The 27,390-nt window shown below is 42.1% G+C and overlaps 2 protein-coding genes across 3 annotated transcripts in view; one reads left to right on the plus strand and one right to left on the minus strand.

Annotated features, from left to right (window-relative positions):
* The window catches only part of mcf2lb (mcf.2 cell line derived transforming sequence-like b), a 62,492-nt gene that overhangs the window by 19,256 nt on the left and 15,846 nt on the right, over window positions 1-27,390 (minus strand). Inside the window, exons 1-3 of one of the 2 annotated variants that reach the window (XM_085375280.1) lie at window positions 25,993-26,488; window positions 4,836-4,919; window positions 3,650-3,764 (exon numbers count right to left, since the gene is read on the minus strand). In XM_085375280.1, coding sequence (XP_085231406.1) covers window positions 3,650-3,764; window positions 4,836-4,919; window positions 25,993-26,488 — 695 coding nt within the window. Of the gene's footprint in view, window positions 1-3,649; window positions 3,765-4,835; window positions 4,920-25,992; window positions 26,489-27,390 lie in introns of those variants that run through there. The other variant, XM_085375281.1, reaches the window with a different exon arrangement.
* Window positions 15,521-16,709, plus strand: LOC146615987 (uncharacterized). Its single transcript, XM_085375303.1, has 2 exons — window positions 15,521-15,698; window positions 16,152-16,709. Exons 1-2 carry the CDS (start codon window positions 15,521-15,523, stop codon window positions 16,664-16,666), a joined length of 693 nt encoding a protein of 230 aa, XP_085231429.1. The 3' UTR covers window positions 16,667-16,709.

Consider the following 27,390-nt stretch of genomic DNA (forward strand, 5'->3'; position numbering starts at 1 on the left):
TACAGAAGCACCTTGAGCTGTGAGTCGAGCTGTGAAAAAGCTTTTGCCCAAAGCCACTGCAGTGATGGGATGAGTCTCCTGGTTTAGTGGATATGCAACACATAACACGCATGGTACAGCTCCGGCCTCCTCTTGTCTTTTAACAGGGCAAAGAAATGTGCATCTGTGTTATATAATAAATAAGAAGCAAACCAATTGTTAATTTGTGAATCTATAAGAAACAAAATAAATTAAAATAAACTTTAATTTGGATTATGCTTATGAAAACAAAACCATTCGCCTGACTTCTAAGGGGGATTTTCTCGCAGTGATTGTATCCATGTTAATTTAATGTATTATGAAGTTGAAATGATTTTCTCTAGCAAAGACCAAATTAATATAGACTTAGATCAGAGATGGTATGATTTCAGAGAAGTCATTTGGGCCTCTCTTTCTTTCTTTGGTCTTTCGTTATCAACAAAAAGCTTACAATTTGATTGTACACACTAACAATTGTAGTTGTGTCTTTGTTGAAATATCACACAATCTGTGTATGTTCAGACAAAACCAATCACACCAATTTTGAGACCTACTGCCAAAACATAGCTGACCTGCTTATAGGCACCTGGCTAATGTGTCTGAGGGAGCATTCCATCAGTATTGTCACAAAAATTGATATCCGGATGCTAATCGCTACTAAAAATGACTACAAAATTAGATACTCAATCAAAATATTACCAAAACCAACAGTGCGATCTTGGGTCCACCAGTTGTGGATAGAGCAGGCACAGAGCCCCTCCCCTCACTAGCAGCTGAACACATGAGTGGTAGTTGACATTTAAAACAGTGAACAACATTTTATGAGGAATTTCAAGAGGTCAGTAAAGCTCCTGTTTCAAGAAAATTGAAGTATTGAACATTCTCACATGTGACGTTAGACATTTAACTATTTGAATGGTCACATTAGAGTGAAACTGTCTGTGGAAGTACTGAGGTTTCATTTTATTTTCGGCATCAGTCTGCAAAGTGTGATATGAGGAAGACATTAAAAGTCATATATAATTACTTCCGTACTTACTATAGTAATATAACGAATGTAGAATGTTCTGTTCACTGATTATCTCATTCTAAAGGTGAGAGTTCAATTTCCTCAGGCCAGTTCTCAAGGTCCTTGCATGGTTTTTGAAGAATTACAAACTATAATTATTTGATGCTTTATACTGGTTTATTTAACACGATGCAAAACAATAACTTGTATTCAAATTGTCTGTGTCAACATAGTGTAACGAGATCTGGCTGAAGGACTGATGAAGTTATGTGATGGCAACGTATCTGTTCATCCATCCCTCTATAAGGCACAAGAACTGCTGTTCTACTTAGAAATATTAGCAGATTTCAGTGAAAGCTGGACATGGTGTTTATTTACTGGGTTTAAACAAAATGAGCTTAAATCCAAGATCATATTTGCTGTTATATAGGCATTTTTTTCATTTTGGCAAGCATTGGTAGGTCCCCTAGAGTAGTGGAACCACTGCAGACACTGGATGTGCCATATTAGAAATTCATACAAGAAGTGAGGAAAAACAAGGTCCAAATGTAAGTGACCTCATTTATATCTGGACCTTGCTGCGGACCTTCTGATGGAGATTGGCATTCCCAGTTGTGCTTTGGTAAAAAAACGTAGTTATGCTTGTGTTGTGATGTGCATGTAGTAAATGTTATATGCTGTAAACTGGATTTCCTCCATGCAGTCGTTATTTATAAAGTACTCTGCAAACCCTAACATTACGGCTAACAAGTGGATTCTCCTGTTTCGGTGCAGCTAGCCAACGATAAAGAATCAGTTAGTGAAAAAGACGCAGAAAGTGAAAAAGACAGTAAAAATAAAGTAGCCACCATAAACTGCTTTTTAGTTTTAGCTTCCTTGCTTTCCACTGAGTTATCGCTTCTTTCACTAGTTATTTTACATAAACTAATCTAAGTCTATTAGCAGCAACCAACCCACCAACCCTGTGACATCACATTCTGTACTGGCACAAGATGTTGCAATGCATTTGCTAAAGCCTGTAGCTTTAAACACTTCACAGTCACAGACTGTTAAATCTATCACAATTCTTTTAAGAGTAGAGCTCCATGGTCTTAACCTTCATACGTAGTGTTTCATGTCCACTTTAAGAGTGCACCAGCTTAATGCCCCTCCCCCCACAGTCTGTCTGCTGACTGTATTCCCCAAGATACACAAACCATTTACGGGTTCATTTACTGAGTGTTGGTGGATGCAAAGAATAGAGTCAATTAATTAGATTCCTTCATTCACAAGACAAGACCCAAATTAGTTTAGTAGTCAACACATCCCAGCAACCAGCCAGTCAAGCATGCACACGTACGTATGTATGAGAGTATCAACATAAGAAATTATGTCTACAATTAATATCGATCCTGTGGTATTAATTTCAAACAAGCAGCAGCTGTCCAAGGTCAGAACAGACATTTGTCCCTGGATTCTGTGTGCCTCATTCGTGGTGTCAGTCCCTCAGGTATCTCCAGCCATCTGTCTGTGCATTCAGAACAGCTTGAGGCTGGCTCAGCACCATCTCACCCTGTGGCTGACCCTCACTCACTTGACAGAGTGACCAACAAGTAAGTGCATTACCTAAATTGTATCCAGTTAGGAAAATTAAGCCCATACTGAAATAAAGTTAGCCAAACATTGGCCAACTAACTCTGTATTTACTTCAAGTGATTAAAGCTCCACTGTTAACGGAAGAAAAGCTGTGCTGTGACTAAAGGCCATTGCAGACACATGGATACAGAGACATGCCTCAGTGAGCAAGTGGCCATGACACACACACACACACACACACACACACACACACACACACACACACACACACACACACACACACACACACACACACACACACACACACACACACACACACACACACACACACACACACACACACACACACACACACACACACACACCCCTCTGGTTAGCTGTATGCATTATTCAGGTTCAACCCGCTAGAATCACTGCTGGTTTCTATTTATACACAATGAGAAATTTCAGGCAGAATGAAGGGAAAGCAGGACATACAAGATGATAAGCTAAATCAAAAAACATAAAAAAAATATCATGATTTAAAGAGCCAGGTATTGATTATAAAAGAAATTTGGAGAAACGGTTGCTCCTGCAAATTTTTTCCTCTTCTCTCGACATCTGCTCTGCCCATGTGGACAAAGACTGAACTGAAGAACACTTATAAAATAAAGTGTCCGCAGGAATCCCAACTGGCCCTCTTCTTTTATACAAAGCTATGAGGTAATTGAGTCTTCCTCTTTGAGCAATTCTAGAGTGAGGCTGTAATAAGTTAACTACTGCCATCTACTGGCAGACTTCATACACTCCTTCCAGTACATCACTATCCTTCCTCTAGTTTCAGTTCAGGTGATCAGCATGAAAACTTCCCTAGTTTGAGCCACTTTCAAAGCCTTTCTATTTTATTACATAATATTTGATACTGTCTGGGCCACATGGTTTATCCATAAACCTGGATATGTTCATCAGCAGTACTTTGTTGCAATGACCGTAGAGAAACCAAGGGAAAGGTGACACAGGGTGAGCGAGATGAGACTTTAATTAGAGGTGAAAAAGTTCAGACTTTACCTTGGGACGCTTGTCAGGTAGGTCAACACGTTGTGAAACTCCTTGTCTGTGATCTCCCCAAATGCAGGGAATTCTGGGAACACAATGATGGGGCTGCCATTATCTCCTCTTCCTCCTAAGAAAAGGAAAACAAGATACACTGAAACTTTCCAGATAAAATAGGGGGTTCTGTAAGAATGCTTTATGTTTAATAGGACATAAGAATAGAACGAAAAATGCAGTCACAAGGGGGCACTGATGTGAAGACTAGATTGTGATACTGGAGACTGGACAGAAAAAAATACTATATATTCACATAAAAAATATAGTCTTGTAGGCTCTCGTTCTCTTCAACAGACAATCGGCAAAAAGCCACTGGTTTCATGTAAATACATGTTTTCTCCAATACTGATCTCCAGCACATGATTTAAATGTTGCCTCAGGTTTGAGACTTTGAGACTCAGAGATCATTTACATGAAATAATGACAAAAAATAAATATTCGAGTGTTCTCACTCTCAATAAGATGATGACAAAAGATTATATAACAATTAAAGATGGAAGGATAGTAAAATAATAAAATGATATGAGACAGAGGGATGCTTCAGTGTTTGCACACAGTGAATAACGTTGACAACAACAGTCTCACCACGCGCACGCATGCACGCGCATGCCTGTCCCTGTGTGAAACAGCTGCTCTGTCAGCACTCATGACTAGAATATAAATCTCTGCCTTTTCCTTCCCTCATCACTATAGCAACAGCAAGTGCATGGTCATGGTTTCAACGTCTGCTTAGATCTTTGTCTGCAAAATGTTTTCTCAATTCTGCCACAGCCACAAGGTCGCCTCTTGGACAGGATTTTTGTCACTGTAGGACTTGCTGTAGCTTGAAATGTCTTTAAAATGATGCTAAAAATACACTTTTTTGGAGGTGAAAACATCTAACATGCAGAGGCGGTAAGTCCAAAAATTCCAGGTAACAGTATCAATGAAGCATGGGCCGTAATGTGATAAACCGTGAAGAGGAAACCGATAGAGGGGAAATTTGAATGGCAAATTAAAGCTGTCCTGTTCAGCTGAATTATGAAAAATTTAAGAGGAGTGCTGATCATTGAAAAATAGCAAACAAAATGACAAAGAACCCAGATCCGGTGAAGCAGACAGACAAAACAAAAAGGAAGACAAAAAAAAGACATGGCAATTTGACCTGAAAGGAAGGCAAACTTCTTTTGCAGGTCAGGAGTGATGTCAGCAGCGCGGAGAGGACAGCTGTCCAGCTGCATGATCTCATCTGGAGAAAAAAAAGTTACAAAATTATAAGTAGCAATACATCTGAACCGAATACACAAAGTTTAGCAAAGTCTGACAGATTAATTTGAGGATTGTTTAGACTGTCATGGTTCTAAAAATATGTCTACCATCTCTACACATAATTCATTAATAAAACAGTATATTGTGGTGCATTTTCATATATACTTCATTTCACCAAAACGCAGGTTACTTTTGCTGTAAACAAACAGTACTGATATGTTAACAGGCTTTGTCAACAGTTCTTGATCTGCCCATGTGCTCGCCTCATACAGATTAAATTAATCAGATTAAAGGTCATTCCCCCAGTTGGAGATAGAGATTGTAATTATACTGGGGATCAAACTAGAGGTTAGGGAGCCTTGTAGGCTAGACAAGCTGTAACATAATATGCAGAAGTGGAAGGAGATTTTAATCACGCAACAGACAACTTTCCAAAATAATCTTCACCACAAAGCACAGAGAAACAGATTAAATACATATTGAAAAAGCTTTACAGATCCCAGTTTCTGAGCTTTTAACCCTCATGAATATGTATTAAAAGGGACTAAAAACATACTTTATGTCCTCGGTTGGCCTCTCACTACAGTTTGAGTAATCAACTCTTAAATTAACATGTTACTTTCTGCTGAACTATTCTGGTTGCATCACATAAGAGTTTCGGTGTTCTTTTCAACACTTCTCAATGATTTGAAGCAGAAGGGGCTCAACAGGGAAACTTACTTTGGTGCACCAGTTAGGACTGGGCAATCATGAATTAAGACTCTGGCTGAAGTGGCAGGGTCGCTTACTGATGTTGGCACAGGCTGCTGTGATGAAGAGGGCAAAACTCTAGCAACACTCACAGCTGATTTGGACTACTGCGGTGAATGCTGTAGGGGTTATGACTGCCTGGTATTTTATATGCAATGGAAACTATACAATAACAACTGCCCAGAGCTCAACTTGAAACTGATAGTCATACATTATATACATACAATAAAAAAAATGAACATCACTCACTCCCACTGTTAAGACATGTAAACTAAGCCACCTCCACAGCATCCATAAAAAAGCAGTACTCTACTGTAATCCATACATATCATTCACATGTTTCTATATCAAAGATCTAAACAAGCTCTGTGAGCTTTGTTGTGTTTTATTTAAAAAAAGTTTTTTATTGGTTTTGAGCAGGGAAAACAAGCAGAGAAAATGTGGCACTGCTGTAATGAACTCTGTGCCATTTGCTATTACAGTTTGGTATTTAATTATTTATGCTGAGATGTGTTTTATGTGACGAGCTCAATAATATAAGTGTTACACTTGCCCCAGTGTACCAGTACATCTGTCATCCTGTCATTAACTTTCTACAGTTACATTTAAGCTTCAGATTTATTCCTAGTGCTGATTGGCTGCAGAAGTTTCACCTTCGCTCATATAAAACCCAAGAAGCTGGAGCTTCTGCTCTCTCACCTCCATCAGCACAGGCATTATTCCTGTGTTACTTTTGCAGTTGTGTTTATTATTTATTAATTATGAGTTGAGTAGTGTAGAATAAGGAGGGGATGTTTTTCTCATTATCATTTAATATTTTAATATGGCATTATTAGTTCATTAGAAGTATATAACCAGCTTTGCATTAAGCATAAATTGAAGTTTTTGACCTTACATTATTCTTTGCATTACAGTGATGGTGATAACTTTAGTTTGATCTTTTCTTACAGGTACCAGAATAATAACATGATTTTCCATTGCAGATGTAACCATGATCATTCCATACACATTGCAGTTTGTTGCTTATTCTAGAGTTGTGCTCAAGGTAATTAAAGGTTAAAAGCTACAGCCAGCGCGAGTCTGGCTGATCTATGGAGGGCAAAGGCTTTGAGCTTGGAAGGCCGCACGCGCTTACACAGCACTTATAAGATGTTATTCTTGGTGATTTTGTGCTTAGTCATGTTTTAATATGTTTTAAGTAGAAGTAGCTGATCCAGCAATATTCATTTAATATTATATACTTGATTTAGAGCAATACACACTGATGGTCTTAACAAATGAAAGAGTCCTTGTAGCTGCCATGTTGTGTCTTAGCAGGGTACAGACGGTTCCAGGAGACGGGGGCAGTCAGCGTCTGCCCTCGGGAAGGAGACAATGTTATTCTTTGTGTTAAATAAACTTGTCAACATTGATTGTATTACACCTGTCACTACGCATGAGGGGGCGTTCTAATACCCTGATTTCATAAAACTATGGTGATGTGTTTTTTGAGATGAGATCTGAGACTGTCTGCATACAGTGTCCATCTCCCACGTGTGTGATCATTAAATCATCGTTTGACTCAACCCGACCGGACCAGTGTTGTTATTGTGGGTTTTTCCTCTGGTGTCCATCCCCAATATTTTGAACCTTAACATTTTGGGGGCTCGTCCTGTGGTATTGGGGTGGAAGTGTGAGGTGTGGACGGTCTGAGGTTGTCGAGCGGACAGGCACGGACCAGGGATCTGATGTGAGTGGCTCCGCGGGTGCATCTAAAGGTAAGGCACTGCCTGTTGAGTTGTTTCCCAAACTGTGCCAAATTGGGCTGCATTAAATTAAAAGCCTACTCACTGACGTTGCTGGTGAGTGTCTGTTTTGATTTTGATGAGAATCACCGTGTGTTATGCAGTTAAAGTTGTTTAAGAGTATTTAATGAAGTTGAAGAAATATGAAAGTAATAATGTTGGGTTTGAGTCCCTGGATATTGAGCTGAAGGCTCAGGTAGTTTGGTAGGGAAATTAGGACAGAAACTGTTCTGGAGGAAACAGAGACTGGTTAATAGTTTTACAAATTAGGTCAGAAACTGTTCTGGAGGTAACAGATACTGTTTAATTGATATGTTAAAATTTGTCAAAATTGTTTAGGTGAAAATTGTTATAGGACGGCACTGGAAGATGCTAAGAAGCACATAGCCCGGAGGTTACGCTCCCTCCTGGCCGTGGACGCGCGGTCTTGACCTGTCGGCGAACAGGGTTAGTTCAGTTTGGCTTAACTGTGGGGTACAGGGCATCCTGAAATAAGCTAGGAGTTAGAATCTCCTCACCGTTTTAAATGGTGTGATGTGCTTTTTTGGACACAGTTAAATTGAGTTAGGGATTTTAGAAATCAGGCCATAGGCTGTTCTGGAGGAAACAGATACTGGTTAATTGATTACAGAAAAGTTATCTTTCTTCGGTGAGATGGTAAAATTTGTCAAAATTGTTTAGGTTCTTTAGAAATCAGGCCATAGGCTGTTCTGGAGGAAACAGATACTGGTTAATTGATTACAAAAAAGTGAGACTTTCTTCGGTGAGACCCGTTATTTTAAATTTGTCGAAATTTGTTAGGTGCTGAATCTGTCAGGCCTGTCAGTGGTTGTAAATATAAGACGTCTTTGTAATATAAAATAGAGTTTTGTCTGAGCTTTGTGTGAGACTCTGTGTGACGCGCAGCTGCTGCGCTGCGAGCTATTTTTAGACGGTGTGAACATGCAAATGAGCTGCATTTGCAAGGGAGGAGAACGGAGCTTTTCACTTCCTGCCCAGAGTGTGTGTGAGCCTTATAAGCAGAAGGCTTTTTATTGCTGAAAGTTTGTAAATATGCTGCTGGTTTTGATGTTATAACAATATAAATGGCTTCTAATTGAAAAAGAGTGGTTTTAATAATTTTCAGACATACCTTGCAACTGTGCTTATAATGAGTTGGCACTCGGCCTTTGAAGGTCAGAAGCTTCATTCGGCGTGACTGTCCGGATTGATAAAGTGTAGTAAATGCCTTGAGTGCAGAGGGTTAAATGCAAACAAGCTTACACACACATAGGTTATGATCAGAATAGGTCCCTAGAAGGCTTTTGAATGTTTTAAACCAAGTGTGAATCACTAGAAGGTTATTAGTTAATCACAGTTGATTTATGTAATGTAAAAAGCATTTAAGACGGAGTAACTTCAGTTTTTGAGGAGGATAAGAGAGCGTTCCTAGATCAGAGTAAGCTGCTGTAAGTCAATTGAAAACAATTTAATTAAATCTTAAATATTTTATACTGATAACACAACTGATTTTAAGTCATACCTTTAAATAAGTAAAGTTCATGAAGTTTTCTGAGCTGCCATGACACAGAGAAAGTGGAGTGTTTCACCCTGAAAGGATGAAATGATGCTCTGCCTTTGTTGTCAAGTTCAAACATAGGCCGTAAATAAATATGAGCCACTAATAAGCGTGACATAATTAATAATTTCAAACAATAAAGCACATTGGGTGAGTGACCCAGATAACAATAATTTATGAGCACGCAATAAAGTGGACCTGTTAGAACCCCTTTGACATTTGTCCCTTCAACAATAAATGATTATATTGTGTCCCATGCACTAAACAGTCCCATCTAATACTGTTAAATCGTTGTTAAATAGAATACAAGCAAACATGCCTGTGCTCTATTTTGCAACCTGTAACATACAAATTGCAGAGGAAGAGGGTCGGCTGGAGGTGACCTGTAAATGTCACATAGTGACTGAGGAAGGTGTTTCACCTTATGAGATGACAGTGTGGTCTGAGATTGAGATGCATGAATTAAATGCCTATGTGCAACGTTGTCTTCTCCTATTTCGAGGCTTAAAGGAGATAACTGAGAATGAAAATGATCCAAATTGGGTGCCTACAGACGCGGCTCATTTTGCCTATGCTACGGTAGAACACGGTGAATTTGTCACTTTGTGAGCAAACATGATATTGCTTTGGGGCAATTTTCTGTGAAAAAATTTAAGGCTGTGTGAATGAATTCGAGCTGTGTTATTGTTTTGTGCCCCAAAGTTAACATGCAGTGTGTATGAGTTTATAACATTTATGTTACAGAGTAAAAAGTAGTCATTAAAAGTGAATATTGAAAGAGGCTTGGTTAAGTCTTGACACACTGCGTTGGCTGTGTGTCCTACCAAGCAGATCACAAGGAGACAGTGACCCTTGGAGGAGTGAAAGTAATTCTGAAAGCTAACAGGCAGACATTGCGGAGTGATCCAGAAGGAGGAGCCGTATAACGTCACAAAAAGGGAGGTAAGCCTGTGTTCTAGGATAATGGCTGACGGCCCGAGCATGACACCTACTGGGCACAGAGGCTATAAGCCTCTGAAGGAGCAGCAGGAACAGTTAAAAAGAGCCATTCGTTTAGCTTCTCCTGGATCATCAAAGTTAGCTGAGAAGGAATGCAAAGCAATGGAAGCTGAGCTAAGCAAGCTTATTGCTTCCCAACAGAGAGGGCTGGATGACAAAATAGCCCTAAGTCTTGTGCTCAAAATAGAAGGAGAGAGATGTGAGCAGCAATTGGAACAACTGCAAACCGAGGCAGAGAAACGTTCAATTAACTGGAGAATTAACCAACAAATCAAGAAACTACAGCAAACTCATGCAAAGTGTTGCAAGTGGATGTTCTTGTGGAACGGAGCATCTTCCTGGATGGAGGAGGATGACACAGCTGAAACAGAAGATATGGAAAGCATAATGGAGGCTTTGAAACAACTGAAAGAGCAAAATAAGAAGCTGGAAGACCAAATGAAGAACTGGATTCCAAAACCAGGAGATGCTAACAAGTATCACACAGCAGAGATTCTTCCTTGGGCCACATTAACATCTAATGCCGTAGGACGACAACATGTCATGCCTGTAATGACCCTCAGAGGAGGACAAGTTCAGGGCCCAGATGGACAGACGGCAGCGGTTGTAGGAGGAGTAGCTGATGTTGAATACACCAGAGCACCACTGGTGTTTCATAATGAAGGGCCTATGACAGTTAAATGTCAGTCCCTGAGTGGGGAAGGGAAAGTGATAACATCAGCCGCAGAGGAAGGCTTGCCTTCGCCTTCTTGTTCACATGAGAGAGGAGACAGGCCAGAAGCCGAAGCATCAAGAGAGAGCCTGCCAGACCAGACTGGAGAAGCGGATTGGACCCCAACAAACGAGGAAATGATTTCACCGGTGGAAAGGATGGCACAACCGGCTTTCATCGGGCTGCCAACACCAGCAAGAGAAGAGCAGGCCCAAACCAGGTCAAAACATTCCAAAGCAATGGCCAAGTCAGACACATGGGCAGGAGAAGTATTCGGACGAATGCTTGAAGCCCCGCAAGGGCTATTGGAAGTATTAAATACGCTGAAGACCGTAAAGGACAAAATGACCAAAAGCATGGCAGAAGAGGAGAGCGACAATGATTCATCTACCTCAGAGGAGGAAGATGATGACGAAGATAACGACAGAGGAGGAGTCGCGTCAGAACCAAGTATAGCCAGGAATCTTAGGTCAAGACAGGTGAAAAAAGAGCAGGGACAGAGGAGGCCTATTTTTAAGAGTTCAAAAGGCAAGGGAAAATTGGGACAGTGTAAAACTGTGACCAAAGCAGAAAAAGCTGCGGGCACTTATTATAATTTGCCTTTAGTGGCTGGTGCAAAAAACGAACCAGTGTACCGCGCATACAAAGTAAGAGATTTGGAGGCATTTGTTAAACAGCTTCCACCTATAACTGGAGGAGGAGCAAGGTGGTTGCGTGAATTAGGTAGACTAACAGAAGGAGAGGAGCTTGCGATTGGTGATTTTCGCGCCATTTCTGCGCGGTGTATGCTCGGTGGTGGGCTAGCAGATGTAGAGGCCATAGCTCGCACAACTCGCTATGCAAATGATTTGCCTTATCATGAAGTGCAATGTGCTTTGTCTGACGCAGTCCGTGAAAAGTACCCAACCCCTAACACAGGAGCCATACCTAAAATAATTTGGGACCCCCAAAACACACCTAGAGAGTTTTTAGAAAAAGCCAGAGATCAGTGGTTGTTAGAAACAGGTACCCATCCGGGTAGAGAAGGTGAGCATCGGGCGTGGTTTCGCTCAGCGGTGCTGGCAGGGCTGCCAAACCAGGTCACAGAAGATCTACAGAAAAACCCAGATTTTGCCGTAGCAGATTCGGTGCAGTGGGAAAGACATGTCTTGCATCGTTTGCAGCTGGAGCAGGACAGGGCGAACAAGCAGAAAAAAGAGTTGGAGGAGGCACAAGCGTCTCTGCTCAAACTACAGTTGGCGGAGGCCAGAAACAAAACTTGCGAAAAGAAAAAAGAGGAAAAAGAAAAAACAGAAAAAATGATGGTAGTTGCGACCCAGCCTGGTCCTGGGCCTGAATGGCCAGATAGTGGCCCGGGTCCCTGCACTAATGACGGATGGCCCGCCAATGCACCAAGGCAGAACCAACCCACAGGGAATTGGGGAACCGGTGGATCGTACAGAGGGCGTGGTGGCTCAGCGGGGGGAGTACAAAGAGCTCGTAACACGGGGAATCTCAGCAGTGTGCCTTGGAATGTCTGTTGGAGGTGTGGAGCAGAGGGTCATTGGAGCAAATATTGCCCAGAACGTCGTCAGAACAATCAAAGAAGAGGCTACCAATCCCAGGCACGTGGAGCTCCGAGAGCAAGAGATGGCTATAGGGGAGCATATCAGGCCCCAAACCCGAGTGCAGCACCAGCCGCGCAGTATCCAGTGGCTGACTGGAGGGAGGACCAGTACTGAAGGGACCCGGAGGGACCAAACAGCATGGGGATGGCAGATCCCATGCTGTCAATGACTGTAGAAGGGACAGAATTGCCCTTCTTAGTAGACACTGGAGCAACATATTCAACCTTGAGAGCAGCACCAGACAGTGCAACGTTGTCCTGCCACACAGTGAACGTGGTGGGTTTTTCCGGGATCCCGACAACTCTGCCAGTGACTGACCCAGCTTTGACAAAGCTGGGCAAGCAGACTTTGAAACACAACTATGTGGTGTCATCGCAAGCGCCAGTAAATCTCATGGGCAGGGACCTGCTCGTGAAGTTGGGCGCCACAATCACATGTTCAGCAGATGGATTATCTGTGACTCTGCCAGGGGGCCAGCATTTTCCGTGCCTGGGAACAAATTCAAAGACTCAATATCTGCTTCAAGACTGTGAAAGAGCAAAAGCCGATATCTACTGGGGGAGACTAGTGAAAGAGGATGTTCTGAGGCAATTTCAGCTGTGGAGACCCTGGATAATGAGCTTGGCAGTTTACTCCCCTCCGCGCGACCCTTACCACGTTACCCTGTTTTATGATAAAGAGAATGACGACACTTATCGTGAATTATTTCAATCTGATCTTGAGGGTCAGACGTGGAATGTGCAAACACATGACATCTACATTGGACCAGAAGGTGTAGCCGCGGCTGTGAAATTAACTGATGAACAACTGCCTTGGTACAATGTGGAAGAAAATTCAACCCCTCACATTACATTGGCGGTCCACCAAGGTCATGGTGCAGGTGATCTAGGTCCAATGGTCAGGCGAGCACTGGACGACACAGGGTGGCAAAGAACCCAAATTCCTAACTTATCTTATGCTCCAAATTGTAAAACCTATCGCATAACTTGTGCCTGTGAGGATACAGTGATTTTGGAACATAAAGAAATTTCAAAAACACATGGTGAGGAGTGTGTAGATCATCCTCACGCAGTTGCTGGACTGTCAAATCTGCCCGACAGTCTATGGTCAAAAGGGCCCACGGATGTTGGCCTAGCTAAGTGTCCTCCTGTCTTGTTCTAGCTCAAGTCACACACACCAATCAATAGACCACAGTATAAACACAAACCTGAAGCAGAGGCAGGAATTACAGAAACAATAGAAGGCCTGTTAAGGGCCGGGGTGTTAGGGCCCTCTCACTCACTGTGGAACACACCAATTCTACCAGTGGAGAAACATGGAACAGGAAAATACCGCATGGCACATGACTTGAGAGCCATTAATGAAATATTACTCTCTAGCACTGCACCGGTACCAAATCCGTACACAGCTTTATCAGCTATCACATGTGACCAAAAGTGGTTCACGTGTATTGACCTGGCAAATGCATTCTTTTGTCTTCCTCTGCATGAGTCACTCAGAGACATTTTTTCATTCACATACAGAGGCCAACAACTCAGATACACACGTTTGCCACAAGGCTTTGCACTTTCTCCAGGTATTTTCAATCAGGTGCTTAAAGAAGCCCTGTCGTCATGTAATTTGCCTAATGATTGTACATTAATACAATATGTTGATGATCTTCTCATTGCAGCCCCGTCAGCAGCGGATTGTACAGCGGCATCGTTCGTTGTGTTGAATAGGTTGGCGGAATGTGGCTTTAAAGTAAGTAAAGACAAGCTGCAGTTAGTTTGCCCTGAAGTGACCTTTTTGGGCCGGGTAATCGCACACAAATCAGTGGGTTTGATGAACACACACAGAGACCAAATTTTGACACACCCAAAACCGCGAACTGTGAGAGAAATGCTTTCTTTTCTTGGTTTAACAGGTTACAGCAGGCAGTTCATTCCGGATTATGCAGGCAAAACTGCCCCTTTAAGGGGCCTAATGAAGCAAGTTGGCGTTCGAAACTTTAAGGCTGAGTTGCCTTGGACGCCTGAAGCTGAAGCCGCATTTATTAGGGTGAAACAGGATTTGTCAAGGGCCTCAGATTTAGCCACACCCAATTATGATGAGCCATTCTATTTGGATGTTTCTGAAACAAACTCAGTTGTAAATGGAGTGTTGTTTCAGAAAAAAAGGGGGGGGGGGGGTAGAGATGTGCTCATGTATGTTAGTGTAAAACTACATCCAACAGAAGCAAAGCATCCTACATGCACACAACATGCAGCAGGGGTCGCTAGAATTATCCAAAAAACAGCACATGTAGTGAGAGAACACCCACTAAAAATACTCACTACACATAGCATAGTGGCATACGTGAATTCACAAGCATTTTGTATGTCACCACGGGCACAACAGAGACTGAGCAAAGTCTTAGAGGCCCCAAATTTGACATTCACACATGAAGGAATTAACATGGCAGATTTAATGGGTGTAGGGGAACCACATGACTGCGCCAAAAGAGCACAGATTGAGGAAAAGATTAGAGAGGACCTGAAGGCTGAACCCATACCGGGAGCTGAGGACTGGTTCACCGATGGATGTTGCCACCGAGACGAAGGAGGACTGAAAGCAGGGTATGCGGTGGTTTGCAGAGTAGAAGGAGATTATCAGGTCAGAGAGTCAGGAAGGATTGAGGGAAAGCAGTCGGCCCAGAGAGCTGAAGTGATAGCCTTAGCTCGAGCTTTGAGACTAGCCAAGAACAGGAGAGTGAACATCTACACCGATTCGGCATATGCGTTTGGAGCAGCGCATGTGGAGCTGCCTCAGTGGAAAAGAGCAGGATTCAGAACAGCAACCAATGCACCTATTTCCCACAAACATGAAATGGAGGAACTGGAAAAGGCCTTGGCTGACCCAGAGGAGGTGAGCATTATAAAATGCAAAGCTCACTCCCAAGGAACCAGCATGGTGGAAAAAGGAAACCAGAGAGCAGACGAAGCCGCAAAGGAGGCCGCAGGCTACAAAGGACGGAGACAAATGATACAGGTAACTCCAGAAGAGGAGATATCTGTTGACCTGATTGAGGAAGTCAAACAGGCCCAGGAGGAGGCATCCCCAGAGGAAAAGGGGGTGTGGAAAAACAAAGGAGCCTGGCAGGATGGACATTTGTGGAGGGGGCCAGACGGGCGCCCCGTGCTGACAGCCAAAATGGCAGAACAGAAGGTGGATGAGGCCCACGGACTTGCCCACGTGGGGAGAGCCCAGATGGAAAGAAATTTGTGTCATTGGTGGCATCCTGAGCTGCGAGGAATGATAAGGGAGAAGGCCAGGATGTGCTTAATCTGTGGGGCACACAATCCTAAGCCAGCAGTAAAACCGGAAGTGGGTAAGTTTCGGCCCCCTGAGAGGCCGGGAGAGGAGATTGTTATTGATTTCACTGATATGATTGATTCCGGGCCTGGCGGTGTAAGATATTTGTTAGTGTGTGTTGACGCTCTGACCGGCTGGCCAGAGGCCTGGGCTACAAAGGAGGATGCTAAGACTGTCGTTAAGTGTTTAATCAATCATTACATTCCCCGTCATGGGTTCTCGAAAAGAATTAGATCAGATAATGGAACCCATTTTAAAAATCAAGATTTGGAAAAAGTAGAAAAAATGTTGGGCGTCCAGCATAAATTTGGAACGGTCTATCATCCTCAGTCTCAGGGGAAAGTAGAAAGAATGAACCTAAATTTGAAAAACAAATTGGCAAAAATCTGCGCGCAAACAGGGCTAAATTGGGTCGCAGCCCTGCCGGTTGCGTTGATGACCATAAGATGTTCTGTTAATCAATCCACAGGTTTTACACCATACGAGCTGCAAACCGGGAGACAGTTTCCGGCACCTTGGACGGTGGGCTCGGTTGAACGGGACAAAAAGGGGAACCGGTCCCACGCAGACTACTGGAACGAGCTAAAGGCGCTAGTGTCCAGTTTCACGAAACAGGCGGCTTGTAAAGGGCCCACAGGAGAAGGAGAGGTCCCGGACGCGAAAACAGTGTGGCTGAGAGTCATCAAACGAAAGTGGAAGGAGCCCCGCTGGACTGGTCCATATGAGGTATCGGCTCGGACGGCGACAGCGGTCCAACTGAAGGGGAAAGGCGACACCTGGTATCACTGGACGCAGTGCGCGGCCGCGCACGAGGGCTTGGTGGGGAAGGATCAATCTCCACCCAACACAGGTGAAATTGAGCGGCAGAATAAACCCTCACACCTGTGCAACGGGCCGACCGGTGGTCTACCCGGAAGGTCGAAGAAAGAAGAGCAGTCAAGGAGGAGATCGCCGCGCCAACGAAAAGGAGCGGTACCACACTGAACACCTAAAACAAGAGAGAGGCTCTGATAAAGGGCTTTGAACTTTTTACTACACCATAACATTCACATACCACCATGCCATCACAACAATTAGACACTGGTGATGAAAGAAGAGTTTCAAAAGCCATCACAATGTTCAAAATTATTATGAGTTTGATGTTAACTATGTTGCTAATCATGGCTATTTGTTTTTTGATTTGTTTGTTGCAGACCGACCCGGGAAACCAGTCTGAGCACGGAGGCCATGCCAGTCCGGCGTTGTTTGGTACACCAATTACATCACGCGTGATCTATAGTGATTTAAAGCTGCGGGCAAGAGTGAAGCGCGAGGTCTCTGGTAAAAAGGATGAGTGTCTCAGCACATATGGTGGTTTAGAATTAGATTATGTTATTGGCTCCACAACTTCCTTTACGTTTGATCTGTGTGATGTTGTTAATTGCAGGGACGTCGGCAGTGCTTGGAGGGGATACAATGTGTGGGTCTGTTGGGATTATTCAGTGAGTACGCACTGCGAGAGGGGAAATCGTCCTTATGACAGCTGGTGCCGTAATTGGGACCAGGTAAGGGGTTACACTGGGCAAAATTGGGAACCGTTAGAATCAGGATCAGAAAACGGGCTTAAACTACAGAGGGATTTTAGCCCCTCTGGAAACGCGTTAACTTTATCATTGGGGAATTGGCATCGCAAACAATCTATGTATTTAATTTTGGGGGTGGAAACAGCGGGGGTTGATCCAAAAGGGTTAATTAAAGTTAATTTCCTAGAAAAAACTAATCGCGTACCGTCAGGTAGAGAAGAAATGACAACTCGTGTGATTTCTACTCCCACCAGCTCTGTTGCATCTTTTACAGGGCAGGAGGGGAGCGGGTCGTCGGAAGCTACACCAGAGGAGCACGAACCAAGGGAGAGGCGAGTAGTGTCGGTGGACTACACCACCCTGAAACCTCAGGATTTGATTGAACGCGCTACCGGGTTCAGTGACAGTAACATCTGGCTGGACTGGATAGCCCAAAATGCTAGAGAACAAAAAGTGGCTAATTGTGTAGCTTGCGCTTCTGCAAGGCCGCGTTTATTTATAGAGCCTGCACCTCTGCATCCAGAGGATCAGTGGGGCTATGATTGTATGCTGCGGATGACTAGAGGAGCTGTGAATACGGGGAACTGCACTGTGTTGTCCAGTCTATTTCCCCCTATTGGCAAGCTCACGCAAGTAGGGCCGTTTATGCCCCGGAAAGATAATTATACGTGCTTTAAGTTAAGTTTAAGTTTCTGAAACTATGCATGATCACTCCGGTGTTGGTAATCCGTTAGAAGGCTGGCTGACCTCAGTGTTCGGACGGTGGAAGGGGGTTATCGCTTCGGTCATGTTTTCTTTGTCTGTTGTGGTGGGTATTATGGTTATTTGTTGTTGTCTCATCCCTTGTGCCAGAAGAATGTTCAAAAGTATGTCTGTGAGGGCAGTGGACCCTGGAGTCATTACTCCAATGTCCATGATGCCAATGATGCATGTGGAACTGAATGTGTAGGCCAAGGAGGGACACAACTGTTTGTGACCTCTGGATTCTCCAGAGGTCAACAGAGGGAATTGTAGAATAAGGAGGGGATGTTTTTCTCATTATCATTTAATATTTTAATATGGCATTATTAGTTCATTAGAAGTATATAACCAGCTTTGCATTAAGCATAAATTGAAGTTTTTGACCTTACATTATTCTTTGCATTACAGTGATGGTGATAACTTTAGTTTGATCTTTTCTTACAGGTACCAGAATAATAACATGATTTTCCATTGCAGATGTAACCATGATCATTCCATACACATTGCAGTTTGTTGCTTATTCTAGAGTTGTGCTCAAGGTAATTAAAGGTTAAAAGCTACATCCAGCGCGAGTCTGGCTGATCTATGGAGGGCAAAGGCTTTGAGCTTGGAAGGCCGCACGCGCTTACACAGCACTTATAAGATGTTATTCTTGGTGATTTTGTGCTTAGTCATGTTTTAATATGTTTTAAGTAGAAGTAGCTGATCCAGCAATATTCATTTAATATTATATACTTGATTTAGAGCAATACACACTGATGGTCTTAACAAATGAAAGAGTCCTTGTAGCTGCCATGTTGTGTCTTAGCAGGGTACAGACGGTTCCAGGAGACGGGGGCAGTCAGCGTCTGCCCTCGGGAAGGAGACAATGTTATTCTTTGTGTTAAATAAACTTGTCAACATTGATTGTATTACACCTGTCACTACGCATGAGGGGGCGTTCTAATACCCTGATTTCATAAAACTATGGTGATGTGTTTTTTGAGATGAGATCTGAGACTGTCTGCATACAGTGTCCATCTCCCACGTGTGTGATCATTAAATCATCGTTTGACTCAACCCGACCGGACCAGTGTTATTATTGTGGGTTTTTCCTCTGGTGTCCATCCCCAATATTTTGAACCTTAACAGTAGAAAGTTAGTGGCAATCCTTTTTTCAGTTGTGGTTCGATTAATTTGGGGAAGAAGCTTGAATCAGATGTGTGGTTGTTTCTGGGTTTTCTTTCTCTTGCAGCAGCGTTCTGGCATCTTTTACATCAGGTTCTTTTGAGCCATGGATTTAAGGTCCATAATGAGACCTAATAATTTAATTTAAAAACAGAACATGGGCAAATCTGAAGCACCACTCTATTTAGTTCCTACAGAAACATTCATGTTCACTAAGCTATCCAGGAACAGAAATCTGTATTATATTGAGCCAAAAGAGAGAAAGAACATTTATTTGTGCCATCAAGTTTCTAGGAGGGGAGTTTCCTGTAAATATGGATGTGAACACAGACATACTGCTTAAGATAAGACTGAAGAGCAATATTGACTTTTGGTATCAGTCTGACTTTGTTTGCTTCATTTTCCTAAAGCACATAATTCACACTGGATTCACATGTTATTGTTTCACTGTATCAAAAGTATTATTTTATTCCCTCATCATTATGATCTTTTCTTTGAAAAGGACATTAGTGGGGCCTCTGTGGATCGGGCTTGCTCTGGCACACCTCCTGGTTGCTTGACTGCGTTGGGATCTGTAAAGTCTGCAAGCCCAGGCTCTTCTTTATTTTGTGATGTGGCAGTGTCCTGACTGGAGACTGCCACTGGTCTGATGCGCTATATCTGCAATCGATCATTGGTTTTAATGTTGTGGCTATACTGCAAGCTGTTATGCTTCTTTTGATATCTATAGCAAGAGTCCATCCATAAACATACATAAGGAAGGGGGTGCCTAAAAAATATACGCATGGAAATTATTAGAACTTAAGAGAGACAACATAACGGTAAATTAAATGGTTTGTTAAGCTCATCCTAGCAAACTCAAGACTTGGTAAGCTGACAAACATTAGACTCTAGACTCTACATGCACACACGAAACATTCAGAAGAAACCCAATGTATAGAGAAATATACAGAAAAGTCAGACGAATAGAGTCTGTCCCCAGAACCATACCCGTGTCCATGATATTCGCCAGAACAAAGCATAGACAAGATATGACCTGGTGCTTTCAGTCCATCATACAGTAATCCTCATTGTTAACCATAGTGTTCCCTTCTTTGCTGTGCATTTTAGGTGACTAACACCCTCCCTTTATGCAAACACTTGTCTTAGTGTAGCTTAAACAAACCAAAGTCTTAGTGTCACTCTTTGTTTGACAACAGGTCATATCAGGTTACTTGGCCTTTGGGTATTACCACCATCATTATCAGAGAGTTAGTGTAGTGGGAAACAAAAACATGTCACTCTCTTCCCTTTTCAAACAAAGCAACACACATATACACTGTTTAGTGATAAGACTCATTTAAATGTGCCGTCTTCGTCTGTCCGTTGAATCTGTTTTGCTCCCAGCTGTTGGCAGGGAAGCCCGAGGACTATTGTAACATTTATTGAGAAAAGGAACATATATATGTACACTAACTAGCAGTACAATAGGTGTTTCCTTTTTTACTAATAAGGACAAGACTGCAATATTATTTTTAATCCAGGAAGTCAGACTGTTATAAATGGCTCCCTTGGTGTGTACAAACATGATCGGTGCGATCGTGGCTCAAGAGTTGGGAGTTTATCTTGTGATCGGAAGGTTGCCGGTTCGAGCCCCGGCTCGGACAGTCTCGGTCGTTGTGTCCCTGGGCAAGACACTTCACCTACTGGTGACGGCCAGAGGGGCCGATGGCGCGATATGGCAACCTTGCTTCTGTCAGTCTGCCCCAGGGCAGCTGTAGCTTGCCTCCACCAGTGTGTGAATGAATAGTGGAATTGTAAAGCGCTATATAAATGCAATCCATTATTATTATATAAAAAGTCATCACGCCACTATATCTCAAAAAGAAGCAATCTTTCAGGTAATCACATTGCTGCAATTGTATCTAATGATATAGCTTAAATACTTTAAAATTTGTTTAAATGTTGGGTACTGCAGGATGTGCCAAAGCCTACAAAGACTTGAAAAACCTGGAAGCTATTCTAGTGGTAATTCGATTTTAAGTCAACATACTAAATACAAGTACAGGTGACTTAAATGTATGATAATGCTTTGATGAAACAAGTTTCTAACGTATTTCATGTTAGTATTGACAACAGCTATGGCAGATGGCATAACAGATCTTGATAAAATAACATAATAAGATCATGTAAACATGTTGATATATTAGTTTAAAAGCACCCGAAATAAATGGATGACATGTATTTATTTATTTCTCACATGCTTCACCTGTATATGTCATGAATATACCTGCAAACTGTTGCTTTCTTTTTCTCCTGTCCATATGTAAGCTAATATTGTTTTAACACATTAAACCCCCCCCCACTATTTTACACAAAATATGCTTTTTCATAGTGTAGTGGAATATGTCCTTTTAAAGAAAACAATAATAACAATAAACTGTTACAATTGCCCCCAATAGATTGTCACAGCCAGGGGGAGCCGACGGCGTGTAGCGTGAAAAAGAGACGAAACTGCATTTCAAACAAAAAGCGAGCCGTTTATTCAGGCTGATTAAACCTGAATACAAAAGGCAAATAAGGGCAAAAACTGAACTAAAACCTAAACTCGGGAAACTACACTGTGGTTATTATGATTAAACTATAATAACTATGACTACAGACAGGAACATGACTCTGAGCAGGAACATGCAAATAACTATGATGAAAAAACATGAACTGAGCAGAATCATGAAAAACTCTTAACCTGACGTGACGCAGAAGGAATTAACACCGACGACTTGACGCTGAACAAAGAAAGACAGTGGACTTAAATACATCCAGGAGGTGATCAGGGGAAGTGGAAACACATGGGGAAACAGCTGACACAAATGAACATAGTGACGTTACAGGGAGGAGTAAAATTAAACACACTGAACAAAGAAACACAAGACAAACAGGAAAAAACAAAACGTGAAACATGTGACATAACACCGGCTAGACAACATGAAGCACACAGACAAGAAATTCATGAGAGTAACACAGAAGACTTAGGAGAAACATAAACGAAACGAAACTCAAGGCAAACACATGATAATCCTAGATCTTAACATCCTTTCAATATAACATAATAAATCACAAATGCAAAAATAAACACAAAATTCTGGGTCACAGACACAGCCACAACAGTACATTAAAATCCTGGGTTCTAGTTACGAACACCTATGTTATAATGGGCTGTTGATGTAAATTTTTAACACAGGGATAGAACTGATGTGTCACTGTGACCCACTAAAGGGTCACAGTGCATGCATCTTTTTAAAGTTCTGTGTATAAACTAAAAATGCAAGGCACATGCAAGCCAAGAAAAGAACACGTGGTCAGTTTAAAACAGCCCAACAATGAAAGATAATGTGACATTTCAAACACCAAGAACTGCTCTTCACCAGATTTTCAAAATGTTTTGTACTATGAATGATTGCGTAGAGTGATATTGGCTTAATCATATTGTGTTTGACTATAACTGTGATCTAGCAAAAAGTAAACATATCAATGCCGTCAGTAATTTTCAGATGTTAAGATTTTTGATACACACTGGCCTTCTTCCAAGCTGTTAAGAGGAGTTAGGAGAAAGCAGCATTAAACAAACTCGAAAAAAAGTCATTTAAGAAATCAATCAGTAACAAAGCGGCCAAGAAAATAGGCTTTCAGCATTGTTTTTATAGCCACCTTATGTGTAAGAAACCAAATTAGCAATAAAGGGAGTGCACCTCAATGGCATGACCTCTGTGAAGCCTATCACACGTGGTCCTGTACAGCCTCTGTTTACTGTAGCAGGTGGTTTTAAATCTTGCATGACAGCTGGAGACCTCTGAGGTGGACTCCAAGATTACACTAATCTGCCACATCTAGACTGACGCATGTGTCCGAAGTTCAGTAAAGTGTACATTTCAAAAGCAAAAACCTGACCCAGTCCCCATCATCAGTCAAATAATCGGACTCATAATCTCCTTCACTACATGTTTCTGTAGCACTAAGCTTGGACAAATTTATTGTACATTACCCTCCTAAATGTAGGTGTGCAGACCATACTGATCACATACTGACTGATTGAACCTCAGTTTGTTTTAGTAAAAATCCTCTTTTCTTTGAACTGACTTAGTTTTGTCCCTTCAACGCTTTTAAGGCCAAGCGATAATAAAGGTTCTCTACTGACTGACCCCTACAGATGTTAATCGGAACAAAAACTCTTTTCCTCTTTTCTCTCAAATTAACCTCAAGCAAGGGTGTCGCCCACAAATGGCTTTTTAATAAAAGAAACCAAGCAAGTGGATATAGGCTCAGATAAATGACCATATCTGATGTTCGTAACTTGGTAAAGCAGTGTTGTTACGTCGATAATGGCCAGCAGTGCCTGAGGTCATTGGACACAAAGCTGCATGAGGCTAGCCATCTGGAAAGCTCTCACAGGTGCTCGCAAGCTTCTAATGTGCTCAAGTTCACACAGAAACCTCCAAGAGTTTCCACTTTCTGACCTGCCCAACCACACCTTGCACCCAGAATCTCCCACGCAGATCAAATCAAACGCCGGCCCCGACCCAGGCCAGCAATAGCTGCACTGTTTAGAGAAAGGGGCTATTCGGTTACCGAAAAGTCTCCCCCTGAATATCCGATCTGGCTCCTTTTTAACAGCTTTTTTGTTTTGATTTGTTAACATAACCTTATGCATGGTTACTTTCTATTATGCATTATTATTATTACACATTATTTTTATTAGAGTCTTCACACCAATTGTATCTCCTATAGCCCTTACTCTACAAATCGTAATTTTCTCACATGCTTGCATAAACTATTGCCACATGCACAATGCTAAAAGCCCCTCTGGCTGTGAATTGAAACAGTATCAGATACTACAAGACACTGAAACTATGACGTTTTTTTTTTCCAGTCTGTCTTTCTTTGTATTTTCTCTCCTCAGAGTATCTGTGGTGTCAAAACAACCTAAAGCGAGACAAAGATGTACGTGTAAAAGAGCACTCTTTACATTAAGATGACCGAGATGCTATTATTAGAGCATTCTGATCTTTAGTGATACAGTAACTATGTCTGTTACAAAAAATATTCCCTCTAAATAATTTTCAAGCAATTTCAACATTCCCTGTATACTCACATACAGACACACAATCACATACCACCTGCTGGGTGAGGCGCTAATGTTCTTTAGAAAGCTTAACGACTGGGATTAGCGACCACTCACGTACACGTTTGTGGGCAACTGGTCAAACTTTAGTGGGTCACAGTGACACACCTGGACTGCCTGCCACTACTGACACAGATTAAGCAGGAGTAGACGAGAGGAAAGAAATCCTGGATTGACAGGCCCACGTGACTGACACACACACGCACATGCAACAAAACAAACTGCCTATTTTCTTGTTAATTTATATGGTTAAGAAATTGCTTCATTCACCAGAGCTGTTTACTTGACCCACTCCCTCAATGTGATCTTATAGTAATGTACTCAAAAAATATAACATTTAAATAATTAACAGTTGGGATCAGGAAGGGGCAGGAAGCGGAGCAGTGGGGGTCTGGGTGGGCAACAAGAGGGAATAAGGTGCTTAAGGGGTCATGAAGGAGGAGGAGTAGCAGAGATAAAGCAAATGGTTGGAGGAATGCAAGGGGTGATATTTACCCCTGGAAAAAGAACAAAACAAAAAAAATCCTATCTTATCTCATTGTGACTTACAGTGAAGGGACTTGATGGTTTTTTGGAACATTTTGCTGTTATAGTTTTGCTGATATAGGCTCACTTGTCCCCACTGGAGAAATGTTTGCTGCAATTCACTGCAAACTGAGACTTCATGTTAGAATGAAGCATTTCCATCCTACTGGGTTTGGGTTCCTATACAGCATTCCCATTAATAAGATACAAGAGGTCACTAAGTTTATTAGTATAAAAAAGCAAATAAATTGCTCTTTGAGTATATCGGATTTTGTTCATAAGCAAGGAAAGAGTGGAACAGGAGACTGACAGATGGATTGGTGCAGCGTCTGCAGTGATGCAGAAGCTGCACCGGTCTGATGTGAAGAAGAGAGACCTGAATGTGAAAGCTACGCTGTCAATCTACTGGTCGATCTATGTTCCTACCCTCGCCCTTGGCTATGTAGGTAGTGAACAAAAGAAAATGATAGTAGCAACAGAGCTTCAGCTGAAGGTCTTAGAAAAAGGATGAAAAGCTGTCGTTCCTCCACTTCAAAAGCAGCCAGGTGATGTGATTTGGGCTCCCGTTTACTCCAAAGTGACTTTTTTTGTGGGCATATGCAAACTGGTTAGTTTGAAGTGGTGTCTGGACATAAATGGCAGAAAGCTGGATGCATAGAAAATTGAATAGTAGTATGGTTCAATCCCTTCAGAAGATTTACAGAATCTTCAAATATCTCTGTCAGCTTGCACTGTTGCTGCTTGTGGTGGCTCAGCACCTAATCGCGATTTCTTTGGTCAAATGATTTACTGGGTTTACATTGTGATGTCAGTCATTTCTGGCCCTTGTCCAAATTCAGTGCTGTCATGCTCTCTGAACCTCTGGTATTTTTTTAGAGAGAACTAAATATTAGCCTTTCTTTTCTTATCAAAGGTGACACTCCAGAAGAAAAAGAAGGGAGAGGAACTACTTTCTCAGACCATGGATGAACTGAGGCCTGCACAAACACACAGTATAAGAAAAATAAGAATTATTTGAAAGTTCAAGAATGAAAATATCATGTCTTAATGATTACAAGATACCCCCTTGAAGATATGAGAGCCATTACTTAAACTGCTGTTAATGTAATACAACAATAAAAAAGAAAGAGGATGAAGAATGAATAGGTATAACTTACCACATAACCAGTTGCAACGGCAAGAAAATCTGTAGTAACTTTCCACCTCCTCAATAGTGAGCCGGACATGAACCCCAATTTCCTCCCTTGGCCCCAAAAATGCATCCAATACTTCCTCTACCATTTCCTCTTTGCTCCTCTGATCTTCCATATCTATGTTTGCATTTTCATCAGTCTCTCCAATCTCCTTTGACGTGTAATACGCCTCAATCTCAGCTGCCCTTCCCTCTTTCATGTCTTCAACCACAACCAGAGAATCTGTGTGTCCTTTAATTACACACCAGTCCACTTCCTCACTGTCAGAGCACTCCTGTGAGCCTGGACTCACCTGTCCAGCTAGAGTCACCTCTGAGTCCATTTCCAAGCAAAACCCAGGATCTAGCTCAACCTCGATGTCTGCATCCATCAAGGAGCCCAAATCTGCTATCTCCTCTCTTCCCATCTTCCTGTCCCAGTCTATGTCTCCTTCACTTCTTTTCTCCAGCATTTCTTCCATGTAACTTCACAAACAATATCACAACAACAATTTCCCTCTCATCCTGATTCTACCTTTTGCCAGACACTACATTTAACCTCTTGGTCAGGCTGCAGGTGCTCTACAGCCCACAGACGCAGTAACTGAGAGGACTTCCTATTGCAACCTCAGGTTACCTTCCCTGTATACAAAAGCTACAGTGTACTGCTAGACCCCACCCTCTCTCCTGGTCCAACTACCTTTATACCTCCCCTAAGAGGACAGTTATCTAACTAGCTAAAAAGCCTCCAACTTTACATAGCTGACAGTCTGACCAATAAAAAGGAAGTAGTCATGCCTCTTCATGACTAATCAAGAATAGGGAAATAGGTTCTACATTAAGCTGCTGTGCGTCACTTTGGTTATTAAAGGTACTGCAGCTTCCACTGCTCATTTACCTATGGCAACAAAACTCGCGATCCGCGTCTGCCTTATCTCAGGAAATGTGGACTAAAAATACAAAGCCTCCATTCTGACCAACCCATTCAAAGACATCCCCATTTAACCATTCACTGACTCGATCCATTCAAAGCCTCTATTCTTGTTTACTCCGCTCAAAAGACCCCATTCTTACAAACTTACTGAAAGACTTAATTCTAAGGAGACCTCTCAAAGAAAGACGCTGTCTCTTAATACAAAGTGGCAATTTAGATTCCATTACAGTGAGTTGTTCAAAAGATACATTTCAGTTAAAAAAAGGCTAATAGACTTGATTCTTTGTCTCCTAATTCAGCCAATATCTATTAAACGAAGATGCAGTGGTGCTAAATGGCTTGGGGAACATATACCTGTGTAAAGTGTGTGCAGCTTGCCTCTGCATCGGTGTGTTTGTGTGTTTAACGTGGGCATTTGCTTTATGACCAAGGGCATGCAGGTTATCAGTG

Source organism: Diplotaxodon limnothrissa, linkage group LG16, assembly GCF_057381915.1.
Source record: "Diplotaxodon limnothrissa isolate DT_005_m linkage group LG16, D_limnothrissa_male_GT1.1, whole genome shotgun sequence".
Classification (NCBI taxonomy): Eukaryota; Metazoa; Chordata; class Actinopteri; order Cichliformes; family Cichlidae; genus Diplotaxodon; species Diplotaxodon limnothrissa.

What these genes read in the sequence shown, in the direction of transcription:
- LOC146615987 (XM_085375303.1), top strand. Translation starts at nt 15,521, where the DNA reads ATGGCAGAACAGAAGGTGGATGAGGCCCACGGACTTGCCCACGTGGGG. An exon ending in AGCAGTAAAACCGGAAGTGG is followed by an intron (nt 15,699 to 16,151) that starts GTAAGTTTCGGC and finishes ATCAATCCACAG; the next exon opens with GTTTTACACCATACGAGCTG.